The sequence below is a fragment of the Cygnus olor genome, chromosome 2 (genome assembly GCF_009769625.2).
Source record: "Cygnus olor isolate bCygOlo1 chromosome 2, bCygOlo1.pri.v2, whole genome shotgun sequence".
NCBI lineage: Eukaryota > Metazoa > Chordata > Aves > Anseriformes > Anatidae > Cygnus > Cygnus olor.
In genome coordinates, this window is record NC_049170.1 from 111681831 (window position 1) to 111698196 (window position 16366).

Sequence of the window (16366 nt, forward strand, 5' to 3'; positions counted from 1 at the left end):
TCCTAGGAGGGTCTTTAGCAGAGAGTGTGAGCATGAATGTTTGATTTGGTCTTTACATGGAAAGGCTCCATGCCCAGGAGAAATTCCTTGTACTTGCCGTACCCTTGTACTTTCTCTCCCCATGCCAAGCAAGAATCTGGTTTTAACATATTAGTTAACACCTAGGTGGTTCAGGCTAACAAACTGAATGTCTCTTGCTTCATTCATAATGTTCCTTCCTCTGGTTCAACCCCCTGTTTAAACCCAACTTTGATTTGACACGCTGTGTTTCTGCTTGTGTGCTTTCAATAGCTGAACATTCTTTTCGTGCTTCCTGGGGTTTTGGGACAAGCCTGTACTTAAAAATTAGACCACTGTATGTTTTGTAAGATCATCTAGCTCTCTGTCTAAGCATGGCTTCTTATAGCTCCAGGTGGACTTATTTTGGAAGTCATGATGAATTCATGTAAAAGATATCTCATTAGAAGTATTTCCAAGCAACACACAGTGGTTAAATTAACATCAAGATTTCATATAACCATTAGCTAATATGTGAAATTTCCATATGTTCTTCTCTGAGAATACTGTGGTGTGGAACAAATCTTTTTGTGTGGTTTAAAAGTCGTATTCTACATCTTTGTACATAGCCACAGGAAACGTGTTTTGCTCAGAGGTTAAAGTAAAAATGATGAAATCCCCATACCACAAAATGTAGAACACAAGGTTCAGATGCTTAGGCTCAAGCTTCTTCACCTCCATTCTTCATTGACGTTTGCTGAGTTAAAATACTTACTACTTAAGCTCTTCTACACCCATATTATTGTTTGTCAGGAAATGTACATCTCTACTACTCCTTGGAAATGGCAAACAATTTTAAAATACCCAACTTATAACCTGTAAAATTTACCTTCCACCAACACTCACTTTTTTTTTTCCTTTTTTCTCTCTGTTTACTGTCTAGGAATGTGGCCTTGGATTTTATCGTGAGAATAAAGGAGTATTTACTGGACGCTGTGTCCCCTGCAACTGCAATGGAAATTCAAATAGGTGCCAGGATGGTACTGGAAAATGTTTAGTAAGTAAATATTAACATTCAAGAAATGTATTTGAAAAAGATGAGGGGAAAAAAAACAAAACAAAACACATACCTTACTGCAGTATGGACTGTACAGCATTGCTAAATTCCTAGCAACTAAAATATTCTTTCCATGCTTCGTTCTCTGTATCTTATGCTGTTAAGGAGCATGAATTGTATAAACTTTCATGTTTTGTATGTTTAACATAACTGTGGGTGGCTAGAACAATTTGTGCCCTTGTTTTTGTTTTCTTCTTTCCCTTTTATTTTTTTTTAACTCACGGTACAAAAAGTCACCAAAGTTGCACATATGTAAGTGTTTGCAGTTACTTATAATAAATGTGGGTGCTTATCGTCACATATGCAGTCTTTAGTTTTATACGTATATGCTAGGGTTTGCCAGTGCTGACAAATAGTGCATTCCTGCATAGCTTAGTCTTTGCAGAATCTCTTGTTTAATTAACATCAGTAAATGTCCGCTCATCTAAATTTACAGCTAGATGGATTAAAAAATAGCAGAGTAAATAAAATGAGATAAAGAGGATAAAAGATTAATTAGAAAATGTCAGCTGTTACAGAAGATACAGTGGGGCAGAGTCTGCTCCCTGACATACCATATTAAACCTAAAGCAGCCTCATGGGAGCTGCTTAGTCCTAGTAGTAAGGGAGTGTGACATTTGGCCGACCGTGCTTCTCTAGCTTATGTCCATGACACTTCTTCAAACAGTTTGTTCGGAATAAATTCCCACTTCAAATTTTTTCACTAATTTTTCACTTGCTGTGTAAACAAGAACCCTGCCAAAATCCTTCATGAGTTGTTTTCTCTTCTATTTCTTCCTTGTTCATTCTGAATCCATTCTGCCTGCGGTGCATTCCTGGGCGTTACGTAATTCCCCTCAACTTTGTCTCAACCAACCCTAGCACTTCAATGCAAGCAATAAAGTAATTCAGCACATTCTCAGGAATGACTTACAGTCTGCTGCTTTGGTGAGGCAGGGCAGGCCATGACAGGAAAGTGGTGAAATAGAGCTACAAAGATGAAGAAGTTTTACTTCAGATGAAAATTATAAAGCTAGAAAAGTGCAAATTTCACATTTGCCTCATGAAATAGATGGTTTAGGTTTCTCTTTATCCCCTCCTTCTCACAGCTGTGTTAACTCTCAGATAGAGCTAAATCAACTCTTGGCCCTGGGACAAAATTTAAGGCAAGCAAAGTCATTCAGGATAATGCAGTGAAAAATGAAAGCCTGGAGGGCCTGTATTTCCGTAATGAGCCTCCATCTAATAAAGAGTAGGTTTGTCTCTCTGTATAAAAGCCTTCAAACAAAGGCCTGTAGTAGTGCAGAGAAGGCTTTCCAGCATGGAGCCATCAAATTTCTGTCAGGTTTCATATCCAAAGTGTAAAGCCTGGCCTTTTGATTCCTGCTCCTCACCTGGAGTGCTGGACCCCAGTACCTTCCTCTCATGTCTGCTGCTTTCCAGTAATGGCCTCCATGGAAGGCTTTGTGAGGCTAAGCCCTGGCTGACTCCTCATGGCGGCAGTAAGGTGCTCCTCAGCTAAGGCAATAACAAAGCTGTTGCACGATGGTGAAAAGAGGGGTGCGGTACTGCCCTGCTGAAGAGAATGGAGTGCAGGAGGGGATGGAGAAGACAGAAGAGCTGGTTCTCATCGGTAGAGAAAAGCTGATCTCCTGCCACAAATCAGGCTTTGTGTTCTAGTGGTCCCTGCCTTTCCCCTGAAAGGCATGTTCCCTGTGCTGCAGCATGGTGCTGAGGCTTTCTTTTCGCATGAGATATTAGTTCATGTCATGTACTACCAAGTAGTTCTGTTGAGCCCCTGGCACACTGTACTGTGGCACCCACATGGGTGTCTGGGAATCAGCTGAGAGTTTTCCTTTCAAAGTTTGCAATACTTGAAAGTTGGGAGGTGCTGTGACTCCAGAAGTGTCTCTGTTCTCCTATCCCATGCAGGGCCCTATGAAACTTGAAGGAAGAGCCATGAGGGAGCTGCTGCTCTGGCTTCATTCCACAGTGCTTTGGGAGTACTGGGTTATGTTCTCTGTTCTTTATATGCTATGTATCTAGAGGAACACCATGGCACATTCAGAGTGGCTTACCTGTGAAATACCTTAAACTTCTTTCAGTTATATATGGAATTTCTTCAATGTCTATAGGCATTTTTAAATGGATGGTGTCTTCATAGAATCATAGAATGGTTTGGGTTGGAAGGAACCTTGATGATCATCTAATTCCAAACCCCCTGCCATGGGCAGGGACACCTCCCACCAGACCAGGTGGCCCAAAGCCCCATCCAGCCTGGCCAGGGCTGGGGCATCCTGCAGGGATGGGGCATCCACAGCTTCTCTGGGCAACCTGTTCCAGTGCGTCACCACGCTCTGAGTGAAGAATTTCCTCCTCACCTCTAGTCTAAATCTACTCTCTTTTAGTTCAAAACCATTCCCCCTTGTCCTATCACTACACTCCCTGATAAAGAGTCCTTCCCCAGCTTTTCTGTAGGCCCCCTTTAGGTACTGGAAGGCCACTCTAAGGTCTCCCCAGAGCCTTCTCTTCTCCAGGCTGAACGACCCCAAGTCCCTCCCCCTGTCTTGACAGGATAGGTGCTCCAGCCTTTTGTATTTCTTTAGCTTCCCCTAGTTAAATGGATTATATGTGAACTGTAGCTTTTCCTGTTCTTTCCCAGAACCTTCCACAAGTGAGCCACATAATTAATTCTTGAACCAAAACCAAAACAAATTATGAGTTACTATGTTAAGAGGCTGGTGGAAGGGCAGTTGATGCGGTTGAGAGAATCTGGATGTAAAGAAATGTGGAGGAGGATGTAGTATGAGGAGATGGGAAAGGCAGAACTGTTTCTCATTGTAGGAAAATGCCCCTGTGCTTCAAATCACAGTAGTAGGGCCTTCAGCCAGAGCTTTAAGTCAGAACTCCTGCAATGGAATTGCAGTCTGCTCAGTGACTGCTTCCAGCCAATTTTAAATTTTCTTTTTCAGACTTTTACTTTATTAGGAACCCTCAGCTCTGTGGGACACTGGGTTAGTCTACTGCACATTGTTTTCTTCATAACTGTTTTCTCCAGCTGTAGAACTAGGGAGCATGAATACCTCACGGATGTTATCTGCACTGCATTTTTATGGCTGCTCAAAATGTATTTCAGTAGCTTCTATTTTAAATTAGCACCTCCCTAGGTAAAGCAAAAGCAACTTGTTTCTCCTCTCCCCATAATGTATAAATGTGTGTGTGACAGTCAGGCAACACAGGAATAAGAATGTTGGGAATCATATTTCAGGAACAATTTTGTCATAGAAAAGTAGCTCAGTTTTATTGGCTTCAATTCTTCTTACAGCCTGTGCTTTTCATTATTTATTGAGTTATTCCAGGTAAATACAAATTAGATGTACACTAGGAAAAGTGCATGAAATTCAGTTCTGATCTGAACTTACAAAGATAATTAGTTTTGATAGTAATTTTGTGGGATTTTAAAAAATGCATTTGGGCTTTTAAATGGTATCCGACTTCTAATTAGTGTTAAGATGAAAAATCTAAAGTTGCATTTAAACAGTGATTTTTTTCTTGGATGCCACTGAAATATCATTACAGCATATTAAGGCAATTTTCATTAACAAACTATGCATCTAATTGAATGTCTTTAAAAATGTATTTAGTACTGCTTATTTATCTGTTGCTTTTCCACAGTGGTGAGCAAAATGTACTTCCTACAATTAGAGAAAGATTACAATCAATCTATCATGATAGTGAAAGCAAAAGCAGTTTGGTTTGTAAAGAAAAAAACAACAAAAACAAAAACACACACAAAAATTAATTATGTGGAAGGGAAAGAACATATCCTCTGCGTAAATTGGCTATAATTATTTTTAAATAATAATAAAGCCTTATTGAGTGGGAAAGCACTGTTAACTGTCTTGTTTGTTTCCTTTTTAAGAATTGTCAGTATAATACTGTTGGGGAAAAATGTGAACGCTGTAAAGATGGTTATTTTGGAGATGCCACTCAGGGTTCCTGTCGGATATGTCCTTGCCCTTATACAAACAGGTAACGTAAAATGTCATGAGAAGCCAAATGGACGGGAAAGGAGAGAAAACAAAACAAAACCAAACATTGCCTTTTTTAATAAGCTCAAAATTCCAATTCTGACTCAGTTGCTGAAACACAAAGGCATGCTGCTGATCACCTGGGGGATCCCCAGGCACTTGTAATGTGACTATTTACCAAACCTCCAGTAACATCTTCATAGTGAATACTATAGAATGGAAGTCTTTTCCCTTAATGAGCATACCTGGAAGCATTTTTTTTTTAGTGAAATGCAAAAAGTAAGTTATCTTTAATCTCACATTTAAGACCATATAGCTAGGAGATAAGTGACAATGATGAAAGAAGCCTTTTCGATGAATTCAGAAAATTTAGTAAGATTAAAAAAATAAATAAATAAAAAAAAAAAGCTCATAGGCACTTGTCTAAATTTCTGAAAGATTAAAGTGGCTGTTCAGGTGGAAGCTCTGAAGTACAAACATACTGAGCTTGAAAAAATAAATCTCTTTGGATCCAATAAAATCATAGAACAGCTTGGGTTGGAAGGGACCTTAAAGATCACCTGGTTCCAACTCCCTGCCATAGGCAGGGACACCTACCACTTGGTCAGGTTGCCAAGGGACTCATCCAACCTGGCCTTGAACACCTCCAGGGATGGGGCATCCACAGCTTCTCTAGGCAACCTGTTCCAGCGCCTCACCACCCTCTGAGTGAAGAATTTCTTCCTAATGCCTAATCTAAATCTACCCTTTTTTAGTTTAAAACCATTACTCCTTGTCCTATCATTATCTGCCCAAGCAAAAGTCTTCCTTCTTTTTTATAAGCCCTCAATAAGGTTGCCAGACTCTTAAAATTGGGCAGCAAATTGTGTTTAAAATACATGGTATGTTGAGCCACATTGTTTGTCATCACTAGTAGGTTCTCAAATGTGAAATGTGTTAAACAAAAGCAAGCATTTTTTTTAAAAATCCTAAGCAATAAATTGCTATAGGCACCACATAGAATTTGCCAGGTGCATTAGCAAACGCCAGGTAGCCTTAAGTAAGAGATTTACGCTAGCAGGCAATAGACAGGTTTTTCATTTATCAGAGAACTCTCCAATACATCTGTTTTTGACAGCACTGACTTCTTCTGCAGGTGCTTGCCTGAGGCTGACTGAACATATTTTTACTCATCTTTTGCTTTAAGAGTGCTGAAATATCTAAAGAGACCATGATAACTGCAGTAGTTTCATAGCTACACATTAGGGTGGTAAATACCATTCATTATGTAGGAAGTGCAACCCACCCGGCATTACTGGAGTTAGCAATTTCAACCTCGTTAAAATATATGTAATCTTAGTGTAGACATCTGTATTTTAATACGCAGACTTGCTTTATCCAACTGTTCATAGATCAAAAAATGGAAATAGCAAACATGGCCTATCCACTCTTCACCTGCCATCTCCTTACCAAACACTGGCCAAGTAATGGGTTTCCTCCCCAGAGAAATTTGAATCTAGTCAAATTTTCTAGAAATATCAGATAAAAATGTGTGTTCTGTTAATCAGATATTCTCTAGAACTCCCCAAATTGGTATGCAACTCTATTCTGCTTAGGTTAAGAAAAGAAAAATGATATTAGCTACGTAAAAATAATTTCTAATGTTTCCATCTATTTAAAAATAATAGTAAATAAAAATAAAAATCTATCCAAATAGGAAGAAACTTTGTTTAGCACAGGCTGTTGGAACTTGCCTGGTAAAGATAAAATAGCTGCGTGGTGTTGTTTTATTTTACATCACTGCTACGGTTTTCCTTAGGCATTCCTTTGGGTAGTGAACTATAATACCCTAGGGAGTAATTCTATAGTCTAAGGTTAGAATTTAGAGGAAAAAATATGAAAGAATGTAAAGAATTAGTTGCAGCACTTGTTTATTGGCAATTAAATTAGCTGAGAATTTAATTGGTGGTATAAAACTTTTAAGTCAGAAAGTCATTTAAGTGAGTTTAGCTTCTGGAGTGTAAAATGTATTTGATTATGTATTCACAAAAATATTTTGATTTCTTCTCAAAGATTTGCAACTGGCTGTGTGGCAAATGGTGAGGAAGTTCAGTGTCTCTGCAAAGAAGGCTATACTGGAGTTCGCTGTGAACGGTAAGTGACTTGATACTGAAGACCAAGGTCTTTGAGAGGCACCATAAAAGGAGGTATGTCTGCATTATATAGTATGTCAATGTATGAATATTAATAATATGCAAACGCTTAAGGAGTATCTATTTCTATGAACAGCTGCTATAGCGTGGTGCTACAGTATAATGCCAGATATAAACCCAACACTCCCTGAAGAAATGTAAACCATTTTCCACAGCCTGTTCAGTGAATACACAGTTTTTACCAAAAGGAGAAGCGTCAGCCTCTTTGCAGAAGTGCCCTATGTGTTGTCTTATATTTCACTTTCTGATAATAAAAGCTCCTACTTACTTTGTCCCTGTTCCAATTGAAAACATTTTACCATTTCTTCCAATGTACTCGATGGTGCTTTGGTGCTCTTAATTAGTTTCTAGTAGCAACCATGTAACATTTAACACCATACCCTTCATCCCAAATCATTCTGATGTGCTCCACAGGTGGAGTTTACAAACACAATACTGAAGCCATCTCTTTTGCTGGAACAACATTACAACAGTTTGGCAAAATGAAAGAGGTACAGCAAAGTAATTTAAGGCAGGAAGAGGAAACAATTTCATTGAGGTTCAAATCCAGGAGGAATTTAAGCATAATGGAGAGCAGTTGTCTGATTTGTAAACTTGAGGCAAATGAGTCACGATGTCTCTCCTGAAGACTGTACCTCCAATAGTAGTACATTCTCTTGTACTTCACAACTGTTACCTTTGACATCTAAGCTGTAGGTTAAAGATAGGTTTTCTCTTTTAGATCTAGCATACCTCAGCTCCTCCTTATGGTCTCTAGATTACACATTATTACCCCGATAGATCTTACAGCAGGATGACTTTTATGATTGTTAGTCAGCCAGTCCAGATAATGTATTTTACCTATAAAATAGTCAGGGAGCACTCATGCAGAACTGTTTTGCTGACAGATGGCAAGAGGAAATATCACCCAGAGAAGGGTGGTAACGTTCAGTGCCACTGCTGTTTGAAAACTCAGTGTGTGCTTGCAGTATGATTCTAGTTAATATGTGAGTTCTGGTGGGATCACAGACCAAAATGATGTGGTTGTCTTGGTTAAGTCTTGTAAAATTCTCTGTTTATGCGTGTATTTGTGTGCGTTGTATTTTTACACATTAACTGAATAATTCTTGTATGAGCATTGTGGGAGTTCTTCTGTTTTTAGAAAAATTTCTGCAGTACTGGGAAAGATATTTTTAACATAGTGCAGAGCATACTGTAAACCAAAAATACACCCATTTTGTCTAAGTCAAAACATGAAATCAAAAGTTCCTGAAGGTTTTATTCAGGAGTAGAACTGAGTGGGTTTTTAAATTGTTTTGTTTTGTTTTGTCAAGTGAAAGTATGTTTGACAAAAGTGGGTTCAAACATTTAATGAAAAAAAATATTTGTATCTCTTTGTCTAGTTGTGCTCCAGGATATTTTGGAAATCCACAAAAATACGGAGGCTACTGTCAGAAATGTAGTTGTAATAATAACGGACAGCTGGCTAGCTGTGACCGCCTGACTGGAGGTATGTAAGAGCCTATGGATATGGAGTGTTGTTTTCTTTCTGGGAAGCAGAGAGGGAACGTACTTATCTAAGTTGAACCAAAGAAGACATCTAGAGCAAAAGAAGGGCTTTCCTGAGTCATCGAGTTGATCCTTTTGAGACATTTTTTTCAAGTATTTCCCTTCATAAGTAATATTTATTTTATTTTGTTTTTCAGTTTCACAGGCATGTATTTAGATGCATTATGATTCCTCTTCCGACATGCTTAAGTCGGATCTTGCAACTCTGTGTTATAGACTTACGAAACAGATCTTACAGAGCATTCATAATATGTCTTTTTTAAATGTATCTGGGACAGATTAGCGACATCTTCAGCGTCTGCATCAGGCACTGCCATCTTAGGCATCCCAGTTAACTGTTTGCAGTGGTACTGACTCAGAAGGCTGTTTTATAAATCCTGCTATACACCTATATGCAATTTGGGGCATCCTTGATTTTCCCAGTATCAATCACATATACTCCACCATTACTAAGCTCTTACAGTAATGTTATGCCATAGCTATACATTCACTTTATCAATTACCATTCTGAAGTAAAAGGTCTGATCCTACATTGCTTAGACTGGCTTTACCTTGATTCACCTGAGTCTCTTGAGATGAAATATTCATTTCTATTCAGAAACATGTAGGCCACTGCACTTGAAAAGGACCTTGATTCTTCTGTGTTTTCATTCCCCAGTAAAATTATACTTTTCTTTCCCTGTAGGCATCTTTTCCTTCTGACACGTTAGTGAAGTGTCAAACTAGTAACTTCTAATATTTCCATACTATTAATTTCTCTGCACTGCTGTTCATACTGCATTCAAATGACTGCAAGGATCACCTTCTCTTTGGTCGCAGAGATTAGAAAAACAGCAAGTGATGTGAACTGCTGTTGGCACCTGGTGCATTTTTTCAATAAGCAGTTCTCATTTTGTATTTCATCATTGAAGTAATACATCTTTATTATTTTTATTCTTAACATGGAACAGATCCAAGCAGTGTTTGATGTTTTATCACTCTTTTCTTTTTGAAGCAAGAGTTTGCTAGGACAAACTAATCCGCAGGGCAAAATTCAACAAGCCAGTTTGTTTTCAGTTTGTCTTCAGCTAGATATTCTGATCAGCCCTCTCTTTGTCCACATTAGCAATAAAACCCTCTGCGATCATCAGCACAGCATGTTCTAGCAGGTTTCTATGTGCATGATGTTCGGCACTTGGCCAGATTTACTCATTTCATCATTTCTTGGCTGATGTTGTTTGTGCACAAGCTGTAATAATAGTTTTATTTAATTGGTACTTCATCGCAACTGCTGAAATGTGTCTGGTGTTAGCTTGAGTTATACAACAGCAGAACCGCACATTTATTTCATCCAGAATAATTTCCTTCGTTCTCTTACAAATATATTCTTTGTGACTTGTCTTCTTTTTGGCATCAGTGTTCACCACCAATCTTGTTTAACTTTCTGATGATTTAATGTGTAAGTGCCAAAGGAAATGGCACAGCTGGGCATTTTGTTCCAGGCTGTTTCATGCTGCTGTTAAATTTCAGGTCCAATTTTATCACTGCAGCGTCTCGTAGTTGCAAGCTGTTGTTTACTCTGGGCAGCAGCAGCCTATGCTGAGTGCGTCCTTTTAATTCAGTGTAGATGATGTCCACAACCGTTCTCATTTTCAACAGGAGCTGGCAGCACTGGGAGTTTTGCAGTAGCCAATAGGACCAGATCTGTAAAAGAGATATGGACACCAAGACAGGGAGATTCCTGTCCTATATAAAGACATTTTTAGGAGCCAGTTCCAATCCTGCCTCCTAGAAATTAGGATCCTGGGTTGAAATCCTACATACATCTGGAAAGTGTCAAGCTTCTTGTAATGGGGTTTGTAAAACAAACAAACAAATTAAACAGTGCACTGGACCGGCAGTTGCTTGTGCTAGCTTGTTGGAAAGTCTGAGGGCAATGTTTGTTGTACATCACCTGTAACTACGGCCCAGGCACCGTGCCTTGGGTGATACACAGTGCCTCCTTCCATGCATACAATCTGGGTTTCTCTAAAGCCTGATTAATCCCTTAATCAAACAAGCTGGAACAGATGTAAAGGAAGGTCATATATGTCTCTCAGTACCTAGTGGGTAAGACATCCTTGTGTGAATTAGAATCTGTGGTTTGAACGTGGATGCTACAGTAGATAGGTGTTTTAAATCTATGTCCTGGGTAAAATGGCTTAACTAGAAGGCAACATGGTCTTGGCTCCAATCACAGTGTTGTTATTCTAGGCAAATTCTAGGAATACATTAATCACACTTTGAGGTATGAGAGCCTCCTGCTGCTATACAAGTAGCATATATTTGGGGTTACAGTTAATTTCTTTTGATGGATGAAAAAAGCATTCATCTCATCAAGGTATAGGTGAGAGCTGAATTTTTTAGCATACTCAAGCCTCCCAGATGTTCTCGTTCATTCACAGTGGACAGGGATTTATGAAAGGACAGTACAGTGTTTTAATAGCTGCCAACTAAGACAAGTGAAGATAAAAATGCAGTAGTAGCATTTCCATGAGAAATCTTTGGTTACTGATGATTGTCTTCTAATTTCAGAATGTTTTAACAATGAACCAAAAGATGTGGATCCCCATGAAGATTGTGACTGTAAGTAACTGTGATGTTTTTACTCTGTTGGGCAGCTGAACTCCACCACAGTCACGCTCTCACTCTCCCTCCCCAAAGGAAAAGGGGGTGAAATACGATGGAAAGGTCTCAGGGGTTGAGATAAGAACAGGGAGATCACTCACCAGTTAACGTCATGGGCAAAACAGACTCAGCATAGGGAGATTAATATAATTTATTGCTTACAACTAGCAGACTAGAACAGTGAGAAACTAAAAGCAAACTAAAAACACCTTCTCCCCCATCCCCATCTCTCTTCTTTTACCACCTCCCTGCAAGAGGCGCAGGGGAACAGGGAAAAGGGCCTGCAGTCAGTCCCTAAAGCTTCATCTCCACCGCTACAGTCATTCTGCCCCTGCTCCAGTGTGGGGGTCCCTCCCATGGGAGGCCATCCTTCCTGAACTGCTCCTGCGTGGGCTCCTCTCCACGGGCTGCAGCTCCGGCCCGGGGCCTCCTCCTGCGGGGGCTCTCCATGGGCCGCAGCCTCCTCCAGGCTACATCCACCTGCTCCACCGGGGGCTCCTCCACGGGCTGCAGCGTGGAGATCTGCTCCATGTGGGACCCATGGGCTGCAGGGGGACAGCCTGCTCCACCAGGGGCCTCTCCACAGGCCGCAGGGGAACTGCTGCTCTGGGCCCTGGAGCACCTCCTGCACTGACCTGGGGGTCTGCAGGGCTGGTTCTCACTCCTGTCTCCCAGCTGCTATTGCACAGCAGTTCTTTCCCTTTTTTAAATCCGAGAGGCCCAACCAGCATCTCTCACTGGCTTGGCTCTGGCCAGTGGCAGGTCCCTTTTGGAGCCATCTGGAGCTGGCTCTGATCTGACACGGGGCAGCTTCTGGGCTCTGCTCACAGAGGCCACTCCTGCAGCCCTACTCTGCTACGGAGCCCTTGCCACATAAACTGAATACAGTAGCAAAACAGAACTAAACTTAGATTGCTACCCGCAGGCTTTGGCTATATACAGGTAGCTCATTTAAGAGCAACAGAGTTTAAAAAGGAATAGTGGTGTCCTGTAATGAATCTCTTAAAAGCAAAGAATCAACCCAACACTTGGCAAAAATGACAGGAGGTCAACTAGCCAGATGCAGATGGGGCATTCTCCTCTTTTCTGGGTTTGATCACTTTTCTTAATACTGTGGGTTTTGTTGTTGTCTTTGTTCTTTATGGAAGCACCAGGTGACAAGCATCAAAGAATTTCCATTGCATCTCATTTATTAACGTGCTCAGTGAAATGTTCTATTCACTACTATCAATAATATGTATTGTTTCCCTTTGCTCATTGTCCCTTTAGCTTGCGATAGCTGTGTAATTACATTGCTGAAGGATTTGAGCACAATAGGTGATGAACTTCAGCTGATTAAGTCTCAGCTGCAGAATGTCCGTGCGGATACCAACACGCTGGAGCAAATGAGACGTTTGGAAATGCGCATTAAAGACTTAAAGGTACTGTAAAGTAAACAGAAAAGTTGATCTCAGATTAAGCAGATAAGAGCTGAACCTAGAAACTTATGCAATCTTTTTATCAATTTGCAAGGAAACATGCATGAACTTTTAATGTCAAATACTGAATCCTGACAGCACTGAAATACTGAATCCACAGCACCTTTTGGAAGAAAGTTATCGGTTCCATGTAGTGCTCTGAAAGAGAATCAGTATCGCTGTTGTTTGTCTGTTTTTTTTGTTGTTTTTTTTTTTTTTCCTGAGGCTTGCTCACCATGAAAAGCTCATCCTTGAGGTTAAAAATTTCAAATTAACAATACCAAAATTATTCTAAAGGAATTTTCTTCAGTTGGAATAGCAGTTGCAGTGCTCACAGAAACAAAAGCCCAGCTTTTGGGCAGCAATAGGCCAGCTTTCGTATCAGTAAGGCTGCCTTTATTTACCTCCACAAAGATCTGGCACGTTGAATCTTTACTCATTATCTCCTGTGTCTGGGTGATTTATTGGATATATTTTTTTGTTTGCTTTTTTTTCAGGTCTTATTGAACAATTACCGTTCTGTCGTTCGTAATCAGGGTTCAAAGGCAGATGAATTGGAGAAAGAATTCAGTAAGCTAAATCACGACATCAGTGCTCTCCAGGAAAAGGTGACTTACCAAATTAATTTAAAAGTACACATCTCTTGACTAAATATTATTTGTTTGCTGTATCTAGGCATTTTTACTCTAATTACTTTTTTCCCTTGCTAGGCTGAAGTGAACTATAAAGCAGCTGAGATGCTCTTTAATAATTTTGGCCAAACTCATCAGAAAGGAAAGGATTTGGTTTCAAGAATACAAATAGTTGTCAATAATATACAAGGTAAAAATAGTTTCTAGCTCCATAATATGTTTTGTTTTATGAATCTGTTCAGTTTATTTGCAATATTCTTAATTAAGCATGAGAGATTCTTTTTAGAAAGCAGCTTCATAAAATCAGAAGTTAAGACATAGCTGTCTTAACTTCTGTGGAATTCATTCTTCCTATCAGGAATCTAATACATAATGCTAACTTAGGAGCGTACCTTGTCTTTAGAGTGAATAGGTACAGAAAAGCTTTACCAGAGGGAAATTTAGAGCACTTAATTAACTGTTCTGACTTCAGCCTGACTTCAAACTCAGTTGCTATCATAGGGATTTTTAAATTAGAAGCTTAAAATAATTGTTGTGAGTTTGGTCATTTGGGACAAATTTCATTCCTAATGTCATCTTGCTAACTTTGGGCATGTGACATGGAATATCTTTTAGCTTAATACAATCAGTGCTAAATGGATCTACTTCATTAAAGAATTCGGGAATAGGCATGCTTTTTCAGAAGAGACTAGACCTGTCATTTGAATCTTTTGCATACATTTAAGTGCATCCTCTGTTTGAATTTGACAATACCTTTTTTTTATTTTATTTTTTTTCAGTCCTTTTGGAACAAATAGCTGGTACAAATGCAGAAGGTAACAATTTGCCCTTGGGTGATGCTGCCAAAGAACTGGCTGAAGCTCAACAAATGATGACAGAGATGCGAAACCGCAACTTTAGCCAACTGCAAGCAGATGCAGTGAAGGAGAGAAAGGAAGCTCAGCTGTGTAAGGGCTTGTTCTCTCAGCTTCTTACTTTCTAGAAAGATTGATCTTAAATCTGTAGCATTATTGATTGTTTGGGATGAAGAGTAGGATTTTGCAGTATATCGCTGGGATTTGTAGCAGCTGTTAGTCAAAATCAGAGTGGTAGTTCTGGGGGGGATTTAAAGGTGTTTTTACTTTGTTACAAAGAAATTCAGTTAAGCTGGGGCAAAGCCTTCTTTAATAGCCAGGTGAATCTCAGTAAAATAAAGATGTAGCCAATCATGCATACTTAGTGCTTCTATTTATTATAATACATAGGCTACGATATGTGCAGCTATTTTAGAGAAATTACACTCATAATTTAATAACAGATTTTAAGAATCTGTTGGTGTAGCACATGGGTCAGACCATATGAGAATAGTGCTAGTTTTCTGTTCTTTTATGTACTAGGTGCACTCCGTTTTATGTTTTCTTTGTATTTGGCTGACACATTCATAAACCTTGTATTAATGACCGCAAGGATAGCAAGGTCACAAGTTTATCTCCTTAACAATGTGGTTGAGAAGTGTGAAAGACCATATGAGTGATACTAATTTCCCCTAACTTTGGACTTTGATACCTTCCTTTCAGTAACTCTTCAGTATCCTATCATGTAGGCAGTGAAATGGACATTCGTAAAAGTGTGATACGTTTCACCTTTTTATGTTACTACCTTCTGTGAAATGAAATGTGTCTGTAACTCTCTGCTGATTATAGAGGAAGATTTGATGACTAGCTTAGATGTAGATGTCTGCATTGTAGATGAAATTGGTGATGAAATCATGTTAGTTTCATATTGAAAAATAAAACAATTCAGTATTTGCAGATCATCTTCATCCTTATTTAATTTCGAAATAGTCAAGTACATCTTTATCTGTGCTCTGTGTCTGCAGCAATAAATTTGTGAGCAGATTTGATCCAATGAGATGCTGAATAGCATCTTTGCTATAGTAACAATGGATCCAGTGCTGCAAAGGATGCTTAGTAATTCATACAACCACAGCTTTCTAATCCTAAATGTCAGGATGTTTTGAAGGAGGTTTATTCCTGTTGCTGCCTTCTTTGTACAAAACTTTTCTTTCTGGTCCTGATAATGCAGTACTGGAGCGTGTCAAGAATGAACTACAAAAGTACCACCAAGAAAATCATGGGCTTGTTAAAATTGTGAGGGATTCATTGAATGAATTTGAATCCAAACTCACTGACCTTCGTGAAGCTCTGAATGAGGCGACAGCACAAACCAAACAAGCTGAAAACTTGAACAGTGAAAATGGAGTTCTATTGGAAGATATTAAGGTAATGTTGGGGTTCGGGAGAAGAAAGTTAAATCTCAGGAGATAAGAAGTGCTTTTGCTTGCTGCTTTTGACCTTGCAAAGCCAAGTAGCACTTAACTAAGTCTCTTAGACTTTCTTCAAGTTCTCTTTCTATCTTATGATGTATGTATGTAGGGTCTGGTATAAATGTAGTCTACTCCCACTTGTGACCTTTTCATGTGACAAGAACAGAGTGAAAAGGACATATCTCTGATGAGAAGGCAGAAAGAATCTCCACATGGCCGTTTTCTTTAGCTACCACTAGTCTTTTTGTTACCTATTCTAGATCAAATCCCTGCTTCTGATACTTCCCATAGTAAGTTCCTTAAAGTAATTCACTCTAACAACCATGAAAGATCAGAGAAATAACACGTGCAATACTGTTAAATTATTTGGGATTATGTCTACAGAACTGCTTTTGAGGTCTGATGAAAAAGGTGACAAGAAACAGCTGTTATCCCTGAACTCTGCTTCATTTTTCAAGCTCC

General features: G+C 39.3%; 1 protein-coding gene across 2 annotated transcripts in view; it reads left to right on the forward strand.

Annotated features, from left to right (window-relative positions):
* LAMA3 (laminin subunit alpha 3) overlaps window positions 1-16366 on the forward strand; it is a 114616-nt gene that overhangs the window by 75149 nt on the left and 23101 nt on the right. For both annotated transcript variants that reach the window (XM_040547864.1, XM_040547865.1), the window contains exons 41-50: window positions 941-1054; window positions 5016-5125; window positions 7177-7257; window positions 8699-8805; window positions 11418-11468; window positions 12780-12931; window positions 13465-13575; window positions 13678-13789; window positions 14379-14546; window positions 15664-15860. In XM_040547864.1, the coding sequence (XP_040403798.1) occupies window positions 941-1054; window positions 5016-5125; window positions 7177-7257; window positions 8699-8805; window positions 11418-11468; window positions 12780-12931; window positions 13465-13575; window positions 13678-13789; window positions 14379-14546; window positions 15664-15860 (1203 nt within the window). The remainder of the gene's footprint in view (window positions 1-940; window positions 1055-5015; window positions 5126-7176; window positions 7258-8698; window positions 8806-11417; window positions 11469-12779; window positions 12932-13464; window positions 13576-13677; window positions 13790-14378; window positions 14547-15663; window positions 15861-16366) is intronic.